Here is a 24,728-nt window from a genome sequence, read left to right as displayed (position 1 = left end):
AGAAAATAAATAAGGAATCAAACACAAAAGTGCAATAAGATATAGAGACGCCCAAACAGATACACAATTAAGACACAGAACAAAATTGTCAATGTGTAGTATTAAAAAACAGATCTTTTTAGATTCCTCTCGAAAGACTTAAAGTTACACGTGGCCATATCAACCGCAACCGCGGCTATAACCAAACCCCAAACTGAATTAAAAAGAACAACTCTCTTCTCTTCTCCGTTCTTCATTTGACATCAAGACAACACGATTTAAAATGACACTGGACAGGCCATCGGAGTCATCGGAGCCTCGTCCAGCGTGAAACGAAAGACGAAAGAGAGAGAGAGAGGGAGCGAGAGAGAGAGAGAGAGAGAGAGAGAGAGAGAGAGAGAGAGAGAGAGAGAGAGAGAGAGAGAGAGAGAGAGAGAGAGAGAGAGAGAGAGAGAGAGAGCAAAGTGTGGAGCGAAGGGAGGGAGCTAGTGGATCCTCGTGGTTCGGTGGGAGCGCAGCAGCAGGACGCACAGGGCGCACAGGACGCACAGGGCGCACAGGGCGCACAGGGCGGACACCGGTCTGGATAAATAACTACGCGTCTGGAGACGTCGGTGCGCTTGTGTGGCCGGTGCTCTGTCAGATTCTGCCTCTTCTTGTTTTAATCCACTCCTCTTTTCCACCCAAAGAACCGCTTAAAAGAAGAAAGAAAGGAGGGGAGTGTGGAGGGGAGTGTGGGGGGGGGGGGGGGGGGCGCTTGGTCCGCAGGAGTTTGGAGAGGCGCGCGTCAAGACGCGTAGGTAGTGCACTTTTTCTTTTGTTTTTCCACATTTTATTGATTTATTTATTTATTTTTAAACAACCCAAGATGAATCACACGCACGTACTTTGCACGAACAACGACAGTGACAGGCAGTCCAACCTGTCGTGTCCGGACACCTACAGCTACATCGACATCACCACCTTCATGCACATCTTCCCGTCCATCTACGCCATCCTGTGCCTGCTCGGCGTGGTGGCCAACGGGCTGGTGATCTACGCCGTGGCCGCCTGCAAGAAGAAGATGGTGTCGGACATCTACGTGCTGAACCTGGCCGTGGCCGACATGCTGTTCCTGCTGGTCATGCCCTTCAACATCCATCAGCTGGTCCGGGACCGCCAGTGGGTGTTCGGCAACTTCATGTGCAAGGCGGTGGTGGTGGTGGACGTCAGCAACCAGTTCACCACGGTGGGGGTGGTGACGGTGCTGTGCATAGACAGGTGAGTCCCCCCTCGCACCTCTGCTGTGGTGGTCCGTGGTAAGGTTGGGCTTTAAATTAAATGGCTTTATTGATATATATTTATTTTTGTATTATAATAGAGGTTTAAATCACCCATTCTTAATAGAAAAGCAATGTGTCAGTAGTTGCCAATGTAAAGAAAACAACGACAATTACACATATTTATGTATATATATATATATATATATATATATATATATATATATATGCTTTTCTATATTGATATAAAACATAAGTAATTTTATAAATATATATACATATATATGTACTTCCGAATATTTTGATATCTTTTACATTTCACTGTAAAAAGACAGCAATGACATAAACACATATACATGTACACAATTATTTATATTTATATTTATATGACATTATTTATATATATATATATATATAAAATTTACGATATAAAAATATAATAATAAGTCATTTTATAAATATAATACACTTTTTATAATACTTTGATATTTTCAAAATAAAATGGGAAAAACATCTTTGGATTAGAGCCATTGGATGGACTTCAAATTCATTTAAAAAAACGCTTACGTTTGATCAACCTATATGTTTTAGATTTCATCGAGTAAAAATTAGGGCGGTCGATTCTTCTTTGAGAAAAGCTAAAACATATAGGTTTAACAAATTAAAGTCCATCCAATGGCTCCAATCCAATATTTTTATATATATATTTTTTGAAAGTTGAAAGTACTCAGATACAGAGCTACATGTGACACTCTTGTGCCATATTGACTCAAAGTTCATTAATTAATGTAAGACATTGTCTCAGTGATTCTCAACCTTTTTCGTATCAAGGACCCTCAAGTAGAGAACTGGTTTAGAATTAGACTACGGACACCATTTGATAATATTTTGTCTCTGGTACCCCAATCTGACAGGATTTTTATAATTAGATTTGATTTAGTCTGTTCATACCAATCTGTTTTATAGTTAGAGAGATAACAGTAAAACTAGGATCAAAACAGTCATTATTGTATAATGACCATTTTGCTGGGAAACGTCTCAAAGGACCCCCTTGGGGTCCCCGAACCCCACGTTGAGAACTGCAGCAAGCCACTGTAGACAAGAGAAACATGGAGTTGACTATTAAATCCTGTTGTGTGGAGGAAAAACAAAAAGACAAGTTAGTTAGACGATAAGAACACAACAATAATAAGCTAAATCCTGAGGGAACAGTAGAAAATGGCAAAAACGCTTCATGCATCACAATATCTGCGACAATATCTGGCCTGAAACTTGCTAAGTATTCATCCATCAGATCAAATGTAACTAATTATACTGTATGTGTTCTTGTGGGTTCAAAGAGAAGACGTCAATCATTTGTCATGTGGTGGCGCTGTGCTTGCACTGCTGCCTCGCAGCAAGAAGGTCCTGGGTCTCATTTCCGCTTGTTGACACCGTGCTCAGTTGGGTTATCTCTCCTTAGGGGCCTTTCAGTGTGGAGTTTGCATGTTCTCCCCGTGCTCACGGGGAGAACTCCTCCAGTATAAAAGGTCCCCAATTAAATACATGTAGGAACACTTTCTTGTCCCGTCTCCGACCACGACATGGGTCTACACCTGGAATTGGTCCCCGGGCGCCAGCGTAGTGACGGCTGCCCACTGCTCCTGGCTGCCCCCTGGAGGAAGGATGGCTGGGACGGAAGAAACGCAGAGGCTCAATTTCTCCAGCCACCACCCCGTGTGTGTGTGTGTGTGTGTGTGTGTGTGTGTGTGTGTGTGTGCGTGTGCGTGAAGTGCATTTGCACCTGTGAGACGAGTGAAAGGATTCTTCTTCGACATTATTTCTACGCCATGGGACCGGATTTTGACCACGTTGGGTGTGGAGCCAATGGTGCCGTAGCTGGGTCGATCATTGACACTTGATGCGGGGACGGATCAAAATAAGTTGCTCCAGATTCATACAATTCCAGTTAATCCGACCGACCAGAAACGCAGAATTTTCCCCTTTGCTAGATTCTGATGTCCCTGCTCCAGCTTCTGACAAGAACAGCAATAAAACCCTTGAAACCGCGAAGCCCCTGGTAAACACGTCTTGATGGCCAATCAGTAAAAGAATGGCCTCGCTGTATTGCACTTTAATGTCTATTAATTCATGACATTTATTTGACCAGCAGAAATAAATCACTTGTGCTGAAGATATCGCCAAGGACGATCTGAAACAAAGTGGCGCATCCAGACGGGGTCTGGATTCAGGCTTTTATGAAAACCAGCATGTGCTCGGACATTCCAATGCTTGCTGGGAGACAAATGGTGCTCAAAGGTCCTCCGCCTCCGTCGAGGTAGCCCTGCTTATGCCCGATTAAAAGTTCCTCGCGGTGAATCTGTTGCACCTTCCTGCGCGCGAGGAAGTCGGCTCTGTCGGAGATGCTGCTTTAAAAAAACAAAAAACAAAAAAAACGGGGTCTGCGCCTGTGAACGCTATGTGGGGCGTACTGCGCCGCAGGGTGGCTGCTTCCTCCACACACTCCGCCAAACATTCAGATCTGTTATTTTTACATCGATCCCCGGGCGTTTGACGAAACCGAGTAAGAATGTTCTCTGGGGCCTGACGTGAATCCTGGATCAAACGCTGGGATTATGTGCAGCGTGAAAGCAAGCACGCAGCTTAAAAACTCCCCTCACCTTGATTAGGTCTCATGTTGTTGTAGACAAACCCTCGTGCCACCAGGATGAATCAGGGGGAAGTGATATAATCAGATACAAATGGTGCTTCCTTGATCCAAACATGCCTGAATTAACTTCATTTACGACCCCGCCGCCTGAAAAAAAACAAGACAAAAAGAAAAGTCTGTCGCCGTCCTCTCCATTTGCGCAAACGGCTCAGTCGAGTCCGAGACGCCTTTGATCAAAACGCAAATCAACGAAGCCGGCGCTGTCAGTTATTCCCACTCGTTTCCCGCTGTGAACGCTGGCCTCTCACCTCCCTCCCACCTCCTCAACATGTCTGACGCGAGCGATGTCGGCTTTGCCTTGCGACCGCTTTTTAGGCGAGCGCTCACCCGGTCAGCGCTGTTAAGTCAAGTCGCCACGTCGCGCTGTTGCCAGCGGAAAAGGTGGTTCATCGCCTTGGGCCACCGGCTTGGCGCCGCAAAGCATCGGCTCTAAGCAGCCGCCTCGCTAGTTTGGGAGCAACGGAACTTCCACTGCCACGTCGACTGCCACGCCGCTGTAACGCAACGCGCTCCTTTGTAGTTGATGTCATGCGTTAGGCTGCTGATTTGACTGTGTCGAGAACATACGCTGTGTTTCAGCTCATTAAATACACTCTTCATTGTGTCATCTGGAATCAGGGACGAACTTAGGGGATCTCACCATGACATCATGTCTTTCTAGGCTGGGTTTGTGTTGCTGGAGCTGGAATTTCCCACCCAATGAATTACCATTGTTGGGAGAATAAAAAAATTCGGACGTAAGGGTCATGTTGAAGAACCCAGAGCTCGGCCTCAGCATGGTACGATCGGGACTTCGAGAGCCTTCTGGCTGTGTTCGAACCTGACCCCTGCTTGCGGGCTGCCCGCGCACTCACCGCGTGGTGTGAGGAGGTCAAGGCACCCGGGCGAAATTTGTTTGAAAGAGGTTGGAGGATTGAATGGGCAGTGCTGCTGCCTGGCAGCTCCAGCTTTGTTGGTTTTTCTGAGAGAGAGAGAGAGAGAGAGAGAGAGGGCTCTGGTTTTCACCCGCCTCCAAAGAATGGTGTCTGACCATGTAATGGACTTACATCCCATTCAGGTTGTCTCCCATGCCTGACACCCATTGACCCTGACTAAGTCAATTAAAATGGAAAATGGATATATGGATGTTAACAGGCTGGACTGAAACATGCTTACAGTGTGACTGGGATTTAATGGAGCTTACAATGTTGAATAATGATTTTAATAATTTCATTGCTAGATATTACCATTTTCATTTTCAACAGTTTCTATGTCCTTACGTTTTTACAAGCCCTTCAGCGAATCGAGTAAATGTGCTAACAAAGTCACAATGGATTCTCCCTCCTAGGTACATCGCCATCGTCCACCCCACCTCAGAGAAGAGGACCATCCAGTGGACCATCGTCATCAACCTGCTGGTGTGGCTCGGCAGCTTCCTGCTCACGGTGCCCGTTATGATGTACGCCAAGGTGGTCCGCAAGCGGCAGCTGGAGATGTGCATGATGTACCTGGACGGGCCACAGGACATGTACTGGTACACCTTCTACCAGTCCATCCTGGGCTTCATCATCCCCCTGATCATCATCAGCACCTTCTACTCGCTCACCCTCTACCACGTGTTCCGCTCCGTCCGCCGGGTGAAGCGCAAACAGTCGGTCTGGGCCAAGCGGGCCACCAAGACCGTGTTGATGGTGATCGCCCTGTTCCTGATCTGCTGGTCACCCTACCACGTCATCCAGGTCATCAACCTGAGCAACAACACCCCCACCAACGCCTTTGTCTACGCCTACAACATCAGCATCTGCCTCAGCTACTCCCACAGCTGCATCAACCCCCTCATGCTGCTCATCTTCGCCCAGAACTACCGCGAGCGTCTGTGCCGCAGCAACATGCTGATCAGCCCCCAGCACTCGTCCAAGACGACCGTGGTGAAAGTCGACGGCTCCAGCGTGGCCAACGACTCAAACTATCGCTGTACCGTCATCTGAACGGGCACTTTGTCCTTGTGTGGTTTATCGCTTGCTGCTACCACGTCGATATGGGGTTCAAAAGAAGTGTTCCGCTGTTCAGAAAACAGTCAACATTTACAATGGTACAACATACGGTGGTGTCGCCGAGGTGGTCCCCGGAGCGGCCAACAGCTTCATCTCCGAGGTGAACTCTGGTGAATTTTAGTACCTGCGGGGTTTATTCCAGACAGAGCTGGCCGTCAAGTTTCCTCCCTCCCTCCTCTCTGTCGTTCTGCACACTCATTAAGCTGTTTATTTAGAGGAGATCGTGAGCCTCATTATGTCCGTAAAGTCGGGGGGGGGGGGTGGGGGGATTGATCCTGCTCTTGACGTAATGAGGGGGCGAGGCGGGGCCCTGCGGTGACATCTCTCCGTGTTGTTACACAGGAAGACAAGAGATAAGAGACAGAAAAAAAGAAAAAAGGACTGACATTATTACTTGGAAATTGTTGGACCCTGGTAACGGACTTAAATTGCAGGACGGAAAATGACAACATTATACTGTGTTTGATTCCATGTGGGATTTTTCTTTAAATTGTCGGGGTCAATGTGTTTTGTTTTTGTTCCCTTTGGACCTTTTTCCACCTTTATTTCGAGACAAACGCCAAACCCTAATGGACTCGGCAGACAACCTCTGACATCCAGAAGAGACTGCGGCAGTGATGTTTAGGTTTGATAATGCTCTTTTATGAAGTCATTGCCTGATTCTGTCTCCACGGAGCAACAAAGGGCAAAATTAAAAGTCGAAAAATCGTTACGCTTCCCTTTGATGTCAAATTACACGGCAAATTAGTTAAGCACGGTATATTCACTGTGGCACTGAATGCGATGTACGTTCATCCAATGACACATTTCTCTTTTCCATATATTCAAGTGATTTTAATTCACACTCCCTGATATGTTTAAACTTTGCAAAAAATAAAATTTAAAAAAGTGCAACAATGTCTGGCAACATATACAATATAATCTAACGAGCCAATATGTCGACGCCACGCTCTTGGAAACTGTAGCCCACGTAAAGGTGTAAAAGTCGGAATGTACTGTGAAAGGTCATATTATTGTATGGGGTGGTGTGGTAGTAAGTCTGTATCCCCAACTTGGATCTTCTTTTGCGAAGGGGAGGTTGTAAAATGGAAAAAAGGATTAAGGTGCCACAGATCAGAACTAAGTGGACCATCGGTCCGCTACCGACACGTTTTGTTGCTCCCTCAATTGCATCTTCCTCGGCACTGTAAGAGTGTATAATGATACGCATTAATAGTAATTGAATGCAAAGAAGAACTGAGTTTCCCATCGAACAATTTGGGAGAAAACATAAAAATGAATTGACGATATTAGTTTTTCCCGCATCCAACATACTGTACATACGTACCTTTGCCAATTTCAGCGTGCCTCACCATATCTTAGGATTGATGTTTTCTTTATATCGCTCTGGAAGTCAAGCACTGAATGTATCGTAAGTACGTCTGTAATGTGTCGAAGTACCGACAAAATTGTAATTGTGGCAGTAAGGGAAATGTAATTGTGTGGTTCTTTCTGGATATTAAAGTTTAAAGAGTAATCATCAACAGCATCTGTTTCTGTTTGGGACGATGGGTTCATCTCTCCATATGTGACTCACATGTTGGAAGGCATTAACCGACGAGTGCATGTAAACTGCTACAGAGGAACACTTTCAACCTTTTCCATTTATTATTCACAGAGGCAGCATCTGTCTATGACATCCACATCAACCGGCGTTCAAAAAAAAAAAATCCCAAAATGTCTTTCGCAACTGTGGCTGCAACCTGATGATTAGGCTTGTGTAGTTATAGCGTTGATAGACTACATCTTTCACCAGCCCTCACTGATCCTTGTTGATCAACTGCAACCAATGTGCACCTCAAAAAATCAAGGGGCAGGATGGAAAATGCTCTCTTCTCAAATGTTTTGTTTATCGGCGACGTCACAATAGAAACTTAACACAAACTAAACAGAATTCTAACGCTAACCACATGTACAGATGACGGGCATGTGACTCTAGTCAGCCCGCTGTTTTGAGGCTGTGCACAATGTCGAATTGTTTTTTAATGGCGGCTACTGAAAACTGAAGTTACACAAACTCGGTTCTTCCAAACCGAAGATGTACACGTCATCAGTCTGAAGTGGTGATGATCTAATATTTGGACCGGTCGGTTGGTTTTTTTTTTTTCCAAGCTTGACACTGGAAACAGCAGCCAGCGCAGACCGACGGCCTCCATTTATCAGAGAGTTCCAAGAAACGGTCCTAAACAATTTACCTTAACATTCGTGTGCGTACAGCGCTTTTCATTATAATAGAGCCTCCTTACCAAAATTAACATCAAGGAACGACCCGAAATTGCAACATACAGTACGGCGACAACAATTCCCCGTGACTTCAGAAGCGTCACGTTTGTGTCACCAGGGCTGAAAATTAAGTTATGATGAGATAACATCCAAAAATACACATGAAGAAAACCTTTTATAGATGCGCTACTTTTGGTCAGGATTCTGTTCGGGGTTCGTCGAGGGGCGCGGCCGTTTGGACACGTCGTCTGCGTCACAGAGCGTCTGCGCGTTGACCTAAACGGGGGGGGGGGGGGGGGGGGTCACCATTTCTGTTAACCCAATTGAATTTGTGCGACGGCTTCAATTGACTTCAATTGAGTTTTACAAGCGGGTCTCGGAAACCTATTTATGACGAAAACACTGAGCGTGTGTAAAAGGTACATTTATCAAAGAAGGGGCCGTGTTGTTCCAGATGATCTTTCCTCTCACTCTACTCATCTGCTCATGCAGTAGAAAACTATCGAACTGGTAATCTGAAACTATCTGAAACTTGTTTGGACAAAATTGCGGCATGCTGCTAAGCGTGAACAAAGCTAGTCCGCTAGCATGAAACTACTAAATTGCTGGAGCAGCCGCTTGATCATCGCAGCGTGCGTGGGCGCGTGCGCGTGCTGTCTATCGCTCCAGCGGTTGCGGGGAAGCGTTTTGGGAGTAAAACCCCTCAAAACCAATATCTGTGAACCACCCAGCGCGCTTCAGCTGGGTTCCCCCAAAGAAGCCGTCAGATTTTCAAGGGACGCGCTTTCCGCAAAGGCACCAAAACAGCCAGTTTCCCAACCCTTCAGCATTTGGAGGGGAAGTGGATTACACGCAGAGATAGCTGGGACAATCACTTTGACTCTTATCTTATCCTCTTATCTTGTCTTTGAGCTTCCGCATCTGGAGGTCACCTCCTGCAAATGACCACAGGAAGGACTGATTATGCTGCGGAAGGGTCGGTGGCACTCCTTATCCAATCCCAAATTTTTCCTCAGGAGCACGCCGGTGGCCGAAAAAACAAAAATCCCCGAACTTGGGTGCGCTGACTAGTTTTTACCTTCGGGATCCTGTGAAAAGCGGCCCCTCAAAACCATCCCAGGAAACGGACGGAGAGAAAAGGGAAATCGGACCCGAATGAGCCATTTTCAAAACACGCAGCGTGGCTCAGCGAGGCGGTTGTTACCGCTACCTGCTTCACTGCTTCACCCGGCAAACGATCGTACGAATAAAACTCCACATCACGCGTGTCATGCGCCCCCGCAACACCCTCACCGAGCGACCGTTGCCACAGCAACGTGCTTCAAGAACGGGCGATTTCTTAACAGTTTTTACGGTTTACTCCTCCACAGGAAGTCCTTGGAAGTTCCCCCTCTCCACCACTGTGCTCCCGGGCGTAGATTTAGAAGATCTTTCTCGCTTAAGTGCACCTTGCTATACTCCCGACATTTGCATTCCTACACTTCCATACAAGTTCCCACTTTGTATAGAAATGTGCGCCGACAGTTTCTGGACAAGGCAATGTCTGCGCCCCCGAAGAAGAACGACCCCGAAACATTCCAGTGAATGTTTCGCCTCTGTTGATGTGCACATACTCTCTCTCCCTCGCAAACAGGGAGAGACTTCAGTGCCAGGGGATGCGTAGGTGTGTGGTACGCGAACACACGCGCACGCACGGACGCGGGCGCACGCGCACGCACGCCCCTCAACTCCACAAAGATCTCACAGCATCCAGCTCAGTGGCGTGAGGTGTGTTCTCCTGCCGCGTGGCTTCATCTCTGCCTCCCCGTCTCTCTGGATGCAAAGTACCGTGTTTTCCGAAATATCTTAAGCCCAGGTTTGATGAGCTCATATGATCTTTTATTATTTGGAGTTTGCAGAGTCATTTCTGTCCCACTGAACGCCAGGAACATTCGTCTTGAGGTAAGGTGAACGTTTTTTTTGGAGGCCGCCTCCAGTGCCTCTGCTTTGTACTTGCAGTTGCGTGGCAGCTCACATCCATTGGAGCGCGGGGTGTGGTTCAATATGTCATATTTTATTGATGCAACAAAATACTTTTTTTTTTTTTTTTTTTATATGTAATATGCTGTTTTGTTTTGTTTGGTATTGGCCAATGATGAAAAAGGTTGGGTAGCTTGGAGTCGATATTCCATTGAATTTCCAAAACTCATCAATCACCCATTGTGCCTTATCCCGACAAAGAACATTGTGTCAGTTAAACCGAATTTGTTTTTGATGTTTTCAAAAGGATTTTTTTTTTTTTGTCACTAAAAAAAACCCCCACCACTCCCCTCGCGGTGAGTGACCTGGATGATCTCGAACGCCGGAGAGGAAGAGGGGGTGCGAGGCCGAAGGGCCAGATATCAAGGACAGCGGTTGGATCGGAGGATTCATTTCACAAACTCGAAGGCAATCCGGTTAGGAGGTGAATGTCAAACAGTTCAGCCATGACTGAACATTTATAACAGTATAGAACACAATAGAATAGAGTAACTTTATTTCTGTACCATAAATGCAGGTAAAGCTCTTAGTTCACGGTTCCGGGCACCATCCGGGATGCAGAGGCTTTTTTTCTCCTCCTCATCAAGCTCCTTCATCGTTCTGTTTTTCCAATCGGTTTTGACCTCTCCAGGGAAACCTCCCAGATGCGTCGATTTGGGGGATCGACCGAAGGTCCGCCCTGATGCACCGAAACAGGTTAACACTGATTGACACCGTGTGTCCTGAGTTTGCTCAAGAAAAAGAGCTTTGATCGAGGACGCTGGGATTCAAAGGTGAGTTTGTCGCGGATGTTGAGATGTTTGTGTCCGTCGAGTGTCAATGAGGTTTTTCATATGCATTCATATAAAGATATTGGCCGAACACCAATGTTGAATCTGGTTTCCTAAGGATTGGAGCACCAAGTCTGAGCACTATTTTTCTGGCATTTTTTAAGATGAAAAAAGAAATAAATACAAATAAATAAAAGCTTTTTATTTTGTTTTATTTTGTGTTCCAAAAAAACGGTTTGGATTGTATATCTTTTTATATATCTTCTAACATTATACTTTGTTTGTTGAATAAATAAACTGCAAAAATGGCACAAAAACTATTTTATTTATTCAAGGAGTGGATTTTTCCTTAATTAAACAGATTATGGACATAAAATGTTATGGAATGACCATTTTTATGGAATTTATTATGGAAAAATCAAACCGATTTTTGACAATTGTGCAAAAATGCTTCCCTTCCACTGACAAAATATAATTGCCTGGTCGAATTTCTCAGGAAATTAAACCGGATATTTTATGGATATTTCACTCGCAAACGTTAGAACCCAACGGCCATATTCGAGAAGCAACAGCTAGAAAGATGATTCTCAAGGTAAATATATTCAAACCGACGGGTCATGATATTGCAGATCAAGCTTCGTAAACAAGATTGAGTGTATTCACACGCACAGTAACGCGTCCATCTCACGCTGCAATGTTTTTGTTATAACCATGAGCCGGACTGTGATAAAAGAAAATGTGAGCGCAAAACTTTATTGTTGTAATTCGTCCCATCTTCCTGTGTTCACGTTCTAAAGCTGTCGATAGATTTGCTTTTGATGAAAGGCGGAATTTATTCCCCTCCGGATCCGCGCCTGAGGAATCATAGCAACTTGAGATAATGAAATGTTGAGGTTGTGGTCACGGGGTTGAGCAAAAATTATTACGGTGGCCTAAAGTGCAGTGTGACACTTTGCATTGGGGGCGGGAGACCCACTGCCGCCCTCGCTGCCTTTCAGTTGACAGCTAATACGCCGCACTACGGTATACAGTGAAAGCGCACAATGTGGTTGTAGGGACACTGAGGTTTTTTGGGGGGTTTAAAAAACAAAGCAAAAAACACTTCACGTCATTTAACAGGCTGCATATTGACGGTCAGTCATTTCGTGAAAATGAGCCGAGTGCATCGTTTCCCACCTTTAGATGGATGGATGGATGGATAGATGGATAGATAGATAGATAGATAGATAGATAGATAGATAGATAGATAGATAGATAGATAGATAGATAGATAGATAGATAGACAGATAGATAGATAGATAGATAGATAGATAGATAGATAGATAGATAGATAGATAGATAGATAGATAGATAGATAGAGAGATAGAGAGATAGATAGATAGATAGATAGATAGATAGATAGATAGATAGATAGATAGATAGATAGATAGAGAGATAGAGAGATAGATAGATAGATAGATAGATAGAGAGATAGAGAGATAGATAGATAGATAGATAGATAGATAGTATTTACAGACAGGTCTGTTTAAACCACAGCCTGAGACGAGGAAATTAGATCCTTAAAAGCAGGCGTGTAACAAGGGATCCGTCCGTCCCGACCAAGTCGCGAACCTTTAAGACACGTTCAAAACCGCGAAGCTGAAGCCGTTGGATTTGAACGGCAAATCGACGCATTCGCATTTTCTTCCGCCAGACCTACGTCCCCCCCCCCCCAAGGGTGGGGGCGACCTTTCAATCGAGGATGAAACACTGTTTTCTGGTGTTTGTCGAGTTTGTCTAAAAGTTTAACGCTGGAGAGGATCCGCTTATCAAGGAAGATTATCTTGAAGGCGAGGTCGTGCCATCTGCCCGACGAGTCATAATGCCGAGCCTTGTGCGGAGCAACATCTTCCCTGGGGCTGTGTTCGACATGCGTACGAGCAGCCACAAAGCCAGATTGTATATCCAGTTCTCATGGTCGCCGTGCTCTCCACGGGCGCACAAGGCTGATAAACATGAGGGTTTGTTTTTTGGGTTTTTGATTTTTGATTTTTTTTTGGGGGGGGGGGGGCGGGTCCTGCATGACTTTGGGACAAAGAAAGATCACTAGTGATCACTCCCTTTTTAACTTTTCGAGTGAACACTGATGAACGCCACGCTGCTCCGCCTGTTGTTTTTCCCCCCCCCCTTTCGAGAGAGGAGCCGCATTGTTTGGCCTTCGCGGAGAGTCGGAGAGTCTGACGTCTCGCTTGAGCAGGGTTGTTTGTTTTACTGCCCACTTTTTCGAGCCTCTGATGTATTAAAAATTTGAAATGCATGGGTTTAAATTTCGCTCCGGCACAAAATAAAAGCGGGATGCTGGTTTCGCTTTTCCTCTGGCTGGTCTTAAATTCGAGGTCGGGGGCAAGAACAGAGATATGACAAAATGAGAACAAATCCAAACACCCTTTTGGAAAGGCCCAACCTTGTATGTTAACATGTGTAAGTTTGAGATATTGACCTTTGAACCCCGACCAAAAGCTCACCTTTGAAGCCCTACAGCTCAGTAATTTAAAGATCTATAAATATCAGCTGTTTTGGACAGTTCTGGACTAGTAACACACGCATGTTGTTTTTTTTACCCACACATGTTTCATTTGCAGGTTTATAATAATACAACTACTTTATCCATGAGGCCATTGCATCAAGATAGGTAACAAAATGGCGCAGAATTGTAATTTTTTTTTTAGGGTTTGAAACGTATTAATTACAGATATACGCAATGTACATAATAATTCGTTTTTACTCCCGTAGAAGCCACAAGTCTGTATGATATCAACTGTGTTTTCAGAAACACATGTTTTATTCCCGACGTCATGGAGACTACACTATCCATAAAAGTGTAACAGCGACTACATCCCTATTCTCGCCAACCTTGAATTTAATAGACCATTCAGAGAAAAAGCTAAACCAGTATCCGGCTTTTTAATTTCGTGCTAGTCAGAAAAAAAGAAAGAAAATCTGCTTCCCCCTTGAGGGCAGGAAACATCCGATATACACCCGTAAAGCCCCGTTGAGGTTTGACTCGGAGGGCGCTAGTCCCACTCAAAATGCACTTATGTGGAAACGTTGGCGTGCCATCCTTACCACTCAGAATAAATGTCCATATTGTCCCGCCTATATACCACTCTGCCAGAAAAGATAATTCCTCATGAAAGTTGACCTTCATTAACCCCTCGGGGCAATTCGGTTTCGCAGTGGCGGCGTCTGAAGTCCTCATTCTGAAGGACTCTCAGCCGCGACTCGACTCGTCTCGGAGACTCTCAATATCACTTCAAGATTAAGTCACTCGTCGGGTCCAAAAACGGCAATTCAGTTTTCTTCATGTCTTTTGAATTAATATTGAACTTTAAAGGAGGAAAAAGCTGCGTCGTCCGCTTCAGTCTCGGAAAAATGCGGATAAACGGGCGGAGGACGGTAAACAAATTGCACTGTCGCGGTTTTTGTCTGAACTCGCGTCGTTCGGCTCGTTCAGCACCACGACAAGCACAAACAACGGCGCAAATAATGTCAAGTAGCGTCACGGGAACGACGTTCGAATTTCCCCCTTGAGGTGTTGTCCAACGCCGCCGAACCACACGGAACAAAACCCTCAACGTCCTAAAAGCGCGTCTTGACGCGGCGGCGTCTGGTTAATCGTTGCGATTACGTGATTCTGAGTCTCGGCGAGCGGAGGAGCGGCCTCCGGGTCGATGGCGGATCCGGTGTTTAGCAGGGTGAAATAACAGATTGAATATCGATCAGATCCCTTCTTTATAGCCTGCCAAGCACTTCCATATCATCGCTTCCCCGCTTGTTCCGTCTCTCTCCCCGCGAGCGGCGCTAATGAAGCGGGTGATAGATCGCGATACGACGGCGACAACGACGACGCGTTTCGGTCATAACGCGATACACTCTGGGCTCCCCGAAAACACGGGCGCCGGGGGTGGAAATCGAAGCGGATTTGACTTGGCTACATGCACCGGGGAGGTGATGTCTGGCGGCGCGCCTTTGATTGAAGTGCAGCGAACGGAGGGAGATAGAGAGAGAAGAGAGATAGAGACAGAGAGAGAGAGAGAGGGAGGGAGAGAACGAGTATCTGAGAGCGAAATTGATTAGTTGTTCCAGGAGCCAAGGATCCTTATCATACTTCCTGACAGCGCCTCGCAGGAAGCATCCGTCTTAATACCGCGTGACAGCCCCTCGCCCGTATCCAAAAACTAATTCTCGACGTCGATTTCAACTTTTATTCCCAAATTTGGGGCACGGAGGAAGCCCCCTTTCTGGCTCGTTCGGGGCGGGCGGCGGGGGACGTGTCAGGTGTTCGTCACGGAGGGGAGGACGGAGAGGGACCCTCACCACCCGACCTCTCTGGATGCCCGGCACCGTCCAGGGTCTGAAGATTTTGACTTTTCAAAGTGAAAGTTTATTCGTTTTTACCGGGTCATCAAATAACTGTCATCCAACATTAAAACAAACTTAAACCAAACTTAACAACAATAAGAAACACGTCTCGCATTCCAACAGGACACGATTCATGAAGTGTATCAGTATTATAGGACCTATTATGATTTTCCTTATTTTCTGTCATATATATAATGCTACATTATGGGATGTTCATATTGGATGTGGCCAAGGTGTCAAATAATGAGATAAAATAATGACAAAGTCATCTCTGAGAAAAACGCGTCTGAGCGCTCTCAACGCTCGGTTTTTAAAGGTCTTTTCTACTTTCTGCACAAGCTGGCGTCAGCTCGTCACAGATTTACAGTATACGGTCATCTGCTCCATCTGATCCGCTGTGTGTTTCTCCAAACAAAACCAATAAAAATAGTTTTTTTTATTGTAGATGTATATATGTATTATGTTTTTATTTTTCCGACATTTATATGAAACAAAAAAACCCTGCATCCAGTCGCGGTGCGGTGTCTCCCACAAGCTCGGTGAACGGCAACGAAAGTCGGAACTATCTTTTAAATGAGGCCTTGTAGATCCAATATGAGTGAAGATTCAGCAACTGGATTCCTAATTTCTTGCCTCAAATTTGTTCAGAAACAAAAAAAAGTCGAAAAAACGGAAAAAGTCGTACAAGGAGGTTGTACAAGGAGGTCTGGCAATGAGCACTTTGATATGCTGGCTTTCAAAGCAATATCACTAACAGGGTTCTGAAGAGGTGAAAAAACTGCAAATTGCGTCAGCAAAGACGCTCCGTGGTTGAAAACTCAGGGAGAGGGTCAGACGTCCAAGGCTCCTTGACGGAATCTCAATCAAAACGACACGTCGTGAACTTCACAAAGCTGCAATCTATGGCAGGGCTGCCATTCAGAAACGCGCTTGTATCCGAGGCCAATGCACAACGACGCATTGAGATGGCATAAGGAGCTCAGAAACCTGGATCTCTAAGAAATGGGGAAAAAAATTGTACAGTTGGATGATTGTACAGATGGATGTCACCTATCACATTGTTCTCTACATCCGGGTGGGTTTACGTTTGGAGAAAGCCAGAAGAAGCCCCTCGACCCTGAAGGCATCCGTTGGTCTGTTGCCAACAGCTCAACATGGAGGGGGAGCCAGAATGTCATGGGCAGCCCTCCAGTCGGATCCGATGACTGCATCGCATAATCGTCTAACGGCCAAGTACGATGACGCAGTTTTACAAAACCAGGTGAACCCTTTGACACAAACACTGTTCCATCATGCGCTCTCCATATCCCGGGATGATAATGCCCCCGTACACACCATTAAGCACGACCAAGAGGGGTTTCATGAACACCGGGGTGCAGCCGACCGTCTACAGCGGCCCCCTCCAATCACCTGATCCGAACATCGCCGAACCCTTTATGGGAAGTTCTAAAGCTGAACTGGCTTTTCTTCTTGAGGAATGGTCTAATAACCCTTTACACACAGCTCAGGACCGCGCGGCAGGCGGGCATGCAAGAAGGATTGCAGCCGTTCTAAAAGAAAATGGTGGCTATCGGGTTCCTGATAGTAATAATTTGTTTCCGTTATTTTGTCTTCACCCCTCCCGGACACCTACATCGAAACGGTACATGTGTGTTAAGTCGCGCTATTTAAGTGATTGATTCTCTAAAAAACACTTTCCCCTGGGAGACGTCCAAGCCACTGAGATATGGGCAGATTCAGAAGCTTCTGCCGCCGCGATGAGGCTGGGCTTTGGGCAATATTCCCTCCTGCCGTTAATTGAATAGGGCTCTGATTCAATCACTCCTTCCTGGGAACTACTGCAACAATTACACTATCAACCAATCAGGCCCATTAGCCAAGAGAAAGAACCATGAACTCGCCAGGTCAATTGACATCATATGATGCCTCAATGTGACGTCAAACTAAACACAAAAATCGGGGCGCAGCTCATCAAAACAGCGGCCACGGATTAAGTGATAATTTGTTTAGACACGGAGTTAAAAAATCATGACCCCTCTCTGCGCGAGAGACAGATCGGCACGACGGATGAGACGCCATCAAAAGCCTGCTTCCTCTCACTCTACAGCAAATGGGTATTAACGTATATGCATACGTATTAACGTATGTTCGTTAATTTTCCACACAAATTCTTCGACTAATGTTATTTCAGCACCCCCCGCCCCCTCCCTTTCTCCCCAAACACCCCCCACTTAAACCTCCCCCTCTCTCCCGCATTTGCTGGAAATGATCGCCTTGTGAAATGCAGCACATGGAAAGGGGCGAGGCGCCGTCATGTGATGGCCCTTTCCTCCGGTTAATTGACGCAGATTATGACGGCATTCCCCGGATGAATGGGTTCTTTTTTTCCCTTCTTTAAATCGTTTGGCAGGGGAAGCTCGGCTTTTCCAAATAGAGGAGGGGAGTCGCTCGCCGCTTTCTGCAAGGCAACACATCCGTGCCGCCGCCGCCGCCTTTGGGCTGTCAAGCCTTCGCCAGGCTGGAGGAAGCAAAAAAATAAAAATTAAAAAAAAGCGCCTTTTCAGAAACATAATTACAGCCGCTCTCATGGGAACCACAGGTGCAAACAATCAAGTTTTGCATACGGGGGTGTGTGCGCGTCTGACATCCCATAATTTGCCAGTAATTGCAGCAATATCGGGAACAATGCGGATCCTGTTGGAAATACTCGTCGCTATTTTGAGGGGGGGGAAAATGTGAAGCATTTTATTTTTGTTTCGTTCTCATGCAAATGCCCCTTTTGAATGTTACTGACGTTTGGTCCCAGGTGAAAAGGTTGAAGATTGTTAATGCACTCAACCCAAATCCGTATTTAATTGAGCAATTACGGAATTTTCACAAATCGCTGTATAGTTCCTATACACTCATCCTGCCCCAATGAAGGCTTGACAGGCCCAGCACTGGGGGGGGGGGGGGGGTGGATACTTTTCTAATTGTTGCTTTCTCTTAATTCAAGTTTGTTTTTGGGAATTAATCATTAATTATTATTAATTAATTATCATTATTATTATTATTATTATTATTAATTAATTATTAATTTTAAGGCAGAAACTGATGCTGCGATGACGTGAGAAACAGCTTTTTTATTTTTATTTTTTTTAATTTTATGTATGAATAATGAAATGCCTCACACCAGAGTCGGGACAGAGGGATGAACGCGGGTCCGAGGAACGTTTGAAGACGGAGGCAAAATAAACACCGCCGTGATCCAAATAATCACCACTTTCACACAGCCGCGAATCCGTTACATAAACAATTTAAGAGATTCTCAGAATCCAGTCAAGGACTTGTTTCAGCGCCGTCGTCCCCCCCTCAGCACTAACCACGGTGAGACTGTGGTCTCCTCTGTGGTCGGCGACTCTCCAGAAACATGGAAACAAACAAAGACAGAAGGAAGCCTCATGGACGACGACGACTCACCACCTTCTCATCGTGCCGTCAACAACACAAAACCTCTTTCTTTTCCCCCTTTTCCTTTTTCCTGCTGGAAAACGGCACAGAAGCCGCCCCTTCAAAGCGGAGAACCACGGCCCGGCGCGGAGCCGTGTGATCGCATCTCGGAATTCATTTGTTGGGACTCGTATTCATGGATGAAGTGTGCGTGTGTGTGTGTGTGTGTGTGTGTGTGTGTGTGTGTCTTCAAATGATGTTTATCTGCCTGGTTTAAAATCGTGAAACCACAGAAACAGGATGAACTGTATGTGAGATAAACAATGTGTCCTATTGCACATGGCATTTCCTGTACACGCACCCAGGATAGTGTCAGTGCTCATGTAATCATAGTAATTTTTTTTTTTCATTACCATTATTATTATTATTATAAGGTCCAACATATGACACGGTGATTGTTTTGAATGAAGTGAAAAGGTAACACTGAGTTGAGCGCCTGCGCCTGACCATAACTCAAAACTGCGCCCAACTGATGCATAAGGATATTTCATTCCTTGTTTACGTCGGAGGACTAGTTTTTCCCTTCAGTGCATAATCAGTGTGTGGGGCTACATTAATGGGAGATCAAAGCTATACACAATTTGTCTATTTGTTTTAGTTTGGAAATACTTCACAGTGTCAATAGTAAGTCCGTTACCCAGGAAACGTAAGATTATATAATAACATATGCATCTAAAATGTCCTCGTGGAGGCTTTCATATCATATTTTTGGTCCTTTCATCCTCACCTCAAATTTTTTTGCGGAAAGGGAAATTGGAAATTCTGGTTCGTAAGTGAACGTCAAGCGGCAACACCATGGCAACCAGAGAAATAAAGAAGACTTTGACAAACACCAGGCTACTAACTACTAGAAGTGACAACAGCACTCACAATATCACTCACAATACTCACAATATTTGAGTGTTTGTTATGGAGTTATATTTATGGAGTTTGGGGAACCTTTAAGGTCAGAGATACGTCAAAAATAAATGGTTTTTTTTCCCCGTGGCTACAGTATGCATATACATCGAGCCGCTTTTCTTGAGTGTGTGTGTGTTTTTATTATTTTCAGTTTGACGTTATTGGTGTTTTAACATTCCAATGCCTTACATAACAGAAGAGAGCCACGGGAGATGCAAAGGTTGTCAAACTAATGTTACGTCGTACGGGGAAAATATGAAAAGCATTCATGTGTAAAATACAACCCAATTGGGCATTGAATCAATGTTGGTTACAACTCGCAGCTCCGCCCTGGAGTTTAGACATGCAGTAGGAGAGGTTAGAGATTCTTCATTACCTTTTTGGAAAAGTAAAGGAAAAGATCTGTATAAAGTACAACGCCATTCAATTAGCGATCTAGAGTCAACTCAGATGATGAACAGCAACATCAAACGGCTGTTTTATACATTTTTTTAATGTTTATTTTGCAGGTCAAAAGATGTGATCATGCAGCATACAATCAATACCATTTGGGAACAAAGACATTTGTGCCATTTGCCTCCCTCTAGTGGTTTTTACCACTGGTTTAAGACACAAAATGGGAAAGTTTTATTTATTTATTTTTATTTTTAATGGAACGACCTTGGAAGCGCCGATTGTAACTTCTTCGGTTAAAGCCACTGAGAAATACATATCTCAAGGATGCCAATTTTTTTTTCTTTGATAAATCCTTTATTTTAATAAATGAAAGAGGCATTTTTGAACACATACAGTGTAACAGACCAGGTCCTATATTTCTCTCACCCATTTCTCGACATTTCTTTATACAAGACTACCTTCTAAAAAAAAAAAAAAAGGCCGTAAGAATCGGCAGGTCTATATAAAAACAAAGAGAGGATGATCTGCACGTTCACTTCTCGCTACGATCCAAAAAAATCAATTTGAAAGTAAAAGAAATAACGTAGTACAAATATCAAAGAAAACACCGTCTCATTTAAAAAAAAATAAAATAAAGGAGAAAAAGAAGAGAAGTACTGCATTCAATTCTTCCACGTCCACATTCTTCACAAGTGAGCAAGGCGAATTGGTCTGGTGCCTCCGTTGTAAACCCCCACCGTAAGTGAACAATGGCTTCACCCAACAATTGTTTAAAAAAAAAAAAAAAAAGAAAGTTCAAACCGGATCGTTAGATGGCATCACATCGGACCGTGCACTGGGATGGAAATGGAAATGCCGGTAACATCCGGCGTAACGCTTGTGCTCACAAACAATGTCAGCTCGGCACGTCGTGAGGTAGACATGGGAAGGTTTTGATGAGACGACGAGGAAATAAACAAGGAGCACAAACAGACAAAAATAAAAAAGATAAAATAAAAAAAAAAAAGCTTTTACAGAACACGGGGCTCCAAACACAAACTCAACCCCCCTGAGCTCTGCAAAGTCTTACACCACCGGCGTTTTTTCTGTTTTTCTTTTTTTTTAATCATCTTTAAAAATGTTCAGTCCCCCTTTATGGAGCATGAGCCCGGGTTAAAGACAAAAACAAACATCCCTCGTCGATCCCGACACCGAGGATTAGCGCAGACGTCGTTTTGTTTTTGGACTCGCGTCAGACACACAAAGCCCAGCGGAGCGCGAATAGACGACGCTTAACGAAAATTGGATGTCGTCGGTGCATTTACGTTCGGGCGGGGGGGCGGGACGAGGAGAAATCGGCGCTGACGCCGGGGTTCAGGAGGGTGAACGAAAGGAAAAGAAGAAAAAAATGTAAAAAAAGATTAAAAAATTGATATATATGCAAATAAACGAACACACACCTCTATGCAGATAATGGAATGCTCACTGGCTTTCATCCGCTGTAATAATCTTGACTCCAGACGTCTTTCCATTCACATTCCTCGGTTTGTGTATTGTGCGACGGCATATTTAACCAAAGGCCCGAGGAAGGGGTCCATACTGACGCAGGCTTTCGTACACTTTCTTACACATTCACAGTACGTGTAAGGCGCCTTCGGGGGAATGATTAAACCACGCGGTGCACGGTTTTTTTGTAACGGTGCAAAAGATGAAGGACAAAAGCGAAGCCCTGTCGTCCCCTATGTAAAATAAAAGAATAAAAAAAAAATAATAAAAAAAAAAAGTTTAACGGACATAGTTTTCTGATAACAAAGTAGGTATGAGTGTGCATATTTAGGTTTTTCTAAGCTACTGTGACACGTATTGTGATATCGACGGCTAATTTTCCAATTTTTTCTCTCTCTCTGACCGGAGTGCGGCCGCCTGGCGAACAGACGCGGCCTCCATGATGCCGCCGTGACTGAGTGCAAGACAGACAGCTTTGGCATCGAGAGCCTTGATCAGTCAATATCCAGAAGAACCACTACAAGGCTGCCCTCTATTTAATCTCACACACAGACACACACACACACACACACACACACACACACAAACACACACACAGAGACACACAGACACACACACACACACAGACGCACAGCTTCACAGGGGGAGGGAATGTTTTAAGACCCTGAGCAAAGAAGCAGAAGAAGAAAAAAATCTTGCGGAAAAAAAACGTTTTTGGAAAGAAAAAGTTGCTGTAAAACAAAAATAATAATACTAAAAATAAATACACAAAAACTTTGGTGTCCACTGTTGTTTTAGAATGTCAATTAATTCAGCATAGTTGGTACAAATCAGAGGCCTGAATAAAAAACAACCTCTCACGCTAGTGTTGGAAATTCTAAGTTCTGTGTTGTTCTGATGTCTGTGTTGTTCTAATTCCTGAATTGTTCCGGCTCTAGGAAACCTCTGGGAGCTCTTAGTTGGCCAGGAGTCTACACGCCCGTTCTCAAAGCGCAGGAAATGTGCAAAAAATAAAATAAAAAATAAAAATTAAGGTCTCAGACGACAATTCATTCACTTAAAACTGTGAGAAATGATCGCAGCCGACGGTTCTACTGAAGAACGGTTGTGCATAGATCATGCTTGATTTAAAAGGAAAATTGGGTTTGCTGGCTCTCTGTAAAGTTGGGGTGGATTAAAAGGTTTCCTCGGGGCTTCGAGCAGAGATGGCCGCAGCATCTGAAGTCTGCAGCGTTGACAAAAACGCTGCAGAGGTGAGCGTTTGGAAAAGGTTTTGGCAAAGCTTGGAAGTAGAAAAATAGACGTGGCTTTAAGTGGGAGCGGCAGCCTGATGGGATCTGAGTGAGGGATGCTCCGTTTGCAGGGACACGCGGCCTGTATACAAACCTTATTTAAACAGCCTCTTCCGCAGAGCGCTGCTTTTGGCATGCAGTTAATCAGCTTCTCCTCCGGCTCCGGAGCGGATTTGCAAAAACTGGCTCTGGTGGCGGACGAAGACGTACAGGACTCCAATCGAGTAAATCCCACCTGCCAGTGCCGCCGCCACGATCGCAGAGATTTAGTGGTTAAACGCAGACGGAGGTGACCCGAGGTGACTTTCAGGGAGGGTCCGATCGTGTCTCGTATCAAAGTGGGGAGGGGGATGGCTACAGCTTCCCCACAGAAATGAAACAATAAACCTGAGAGCTGCTTCTGACAACAAACAACAAAGGCGAGCACAAAGTGCTAAAAAATATGATTAGTCACGTCCACAAGCTAAGTGTGTAGTGGAAAACTAAAAACTGTGACGAGACCTCTCCGGGGTATGATTACGGGGCCCTCCTGGCAGGGTCGCTCACCAAATATCAATAAAGCAGCGTTCACGTGACATCAAGTGTGTGGTGAATCAAAAAAGGTAACAGCTTCTATATTTTTTTTTCGATTTCAGACAACACGAGCACAAATATAAAAAAGGTTTAGTGTGAAATCTTAAAACGTGTACGTTGATTGAATCAGGCACTTGTCCCACGGGGGGAAGAAGGAATTTTGAAAATCGGATTTTATCCACCTAAGAAATGGCTTATCAGCAACGTTCCTTTCGGGTGCTGTTTTGAGCATCGACGGAAACCAAAGCGCTAGAAGACTGATAATTGGTGGAGTTGCGGCTCTCTGACAATATTTGGAACCACATTCGTCAGTAATTAATATGGGCCAGTGGAGATATGTATTTTTCTCCCGACAGTGCGATAAACATTCAGTGATGGAAGTATGTATATGTATGTGACAAATAAAAAAAAAAAAAAAATCTTGAATCTTGATGCAAAGTGAAAAAAAAAACCAAACAAAACAAAAAAACACCAGCTTTGGAAAATGCCTTGGTTTGCCCCGTTTGTGGACCGGAGACAGAAACTGCTTCAAACCTGTAACAACTGTTTTCAAATCTTAATGACAAAATTTAAAAAAAAATTAAAAACGCACTATGGAACAAAAACAAAGCAAATCTAAAATCCTTGTTGCAAACTCAAATAAACGATAAAAAAAAATAAAAAAGGCCTCGAAAACTGGCGATCCCACGTGCTTCAGGGACGCTCCATGATGAACGACAATCTCTTAATGACAAAATTTGTGAGAATAGTGGGGGCGAGGAGAAAAAAAAAAAAAAAAAAAAAAAAAAAAAAACTGAAAATAATGGCACTTTACTTTTTACATTTCCATGCGGTTGTAAAATTGGAATTTCTCTCTGGTGAGGGTTAGGTCCTGCGTTCTGTCCTTTTTCGGGAGGGTGGGGGGATCATGAAAGGGTCACGGTCAGAGGGGAGAAAAACAAAGGACCGCCCCGTCCCGCCCCTCCACATCCCCCGCGGGGATTCCACTTGTTAAGACATCAAGCTTTTCTCCAAAAAAGGTCTCGAAAGACGCTTACCTTAAAAGCGTCAGGGGAAATGGAACGCTTGCAGCCTTTTTTTGGGGGGGCAGAGGGTGTGTGTGTGTGTGTGTTTGAGAACCTGGAGTTTAACAGTCCCTTTGCCTCTGAAACGTCTCTCGT

General features: G+C 44.7%; 1 protein-coding gene across 1 annotated transcript; it reads left to right on the top strand.

The window, feature by feature from the left end:
• Window positions 1-752: 752 nt before the first annotated feature.
• Window positions 753-6,217, top strand: mchr2b (melanin concentrating hormone receptor 2b). Its single transcript, XM_080008380.1, has 2 exons — window positions 753-1,239; window positions 5,276-6,217. The coding sequence occupies exons 1-2, from the start codon at window positions 848-850 to the stop codon at window positions 5,913-5,915; spliced, it is 1,032 nt and encodes a 343-aa protein (XP_079864506.1). The 5' UTR covers window positions 753-847; the 3' UTR covers window positions 5,916-6,217.
• Window positions 6,218-24,728: the final 18,511 nt, after the last annotated feature.

Source organism: Zeus faber (genome assembly GCF_960531495.2).
Source record: "Zeus faber genome assembly, chromosome: 10".
Lineage (NCBI taxonomy): Eukaryota > Metazoa > Chordata > Actinopteri > Zeiformes > Zeidae > Zeus > Zeus faber.
This window is presented reverse-complemented; position numbering and strand designations above follow the sequence as displayed.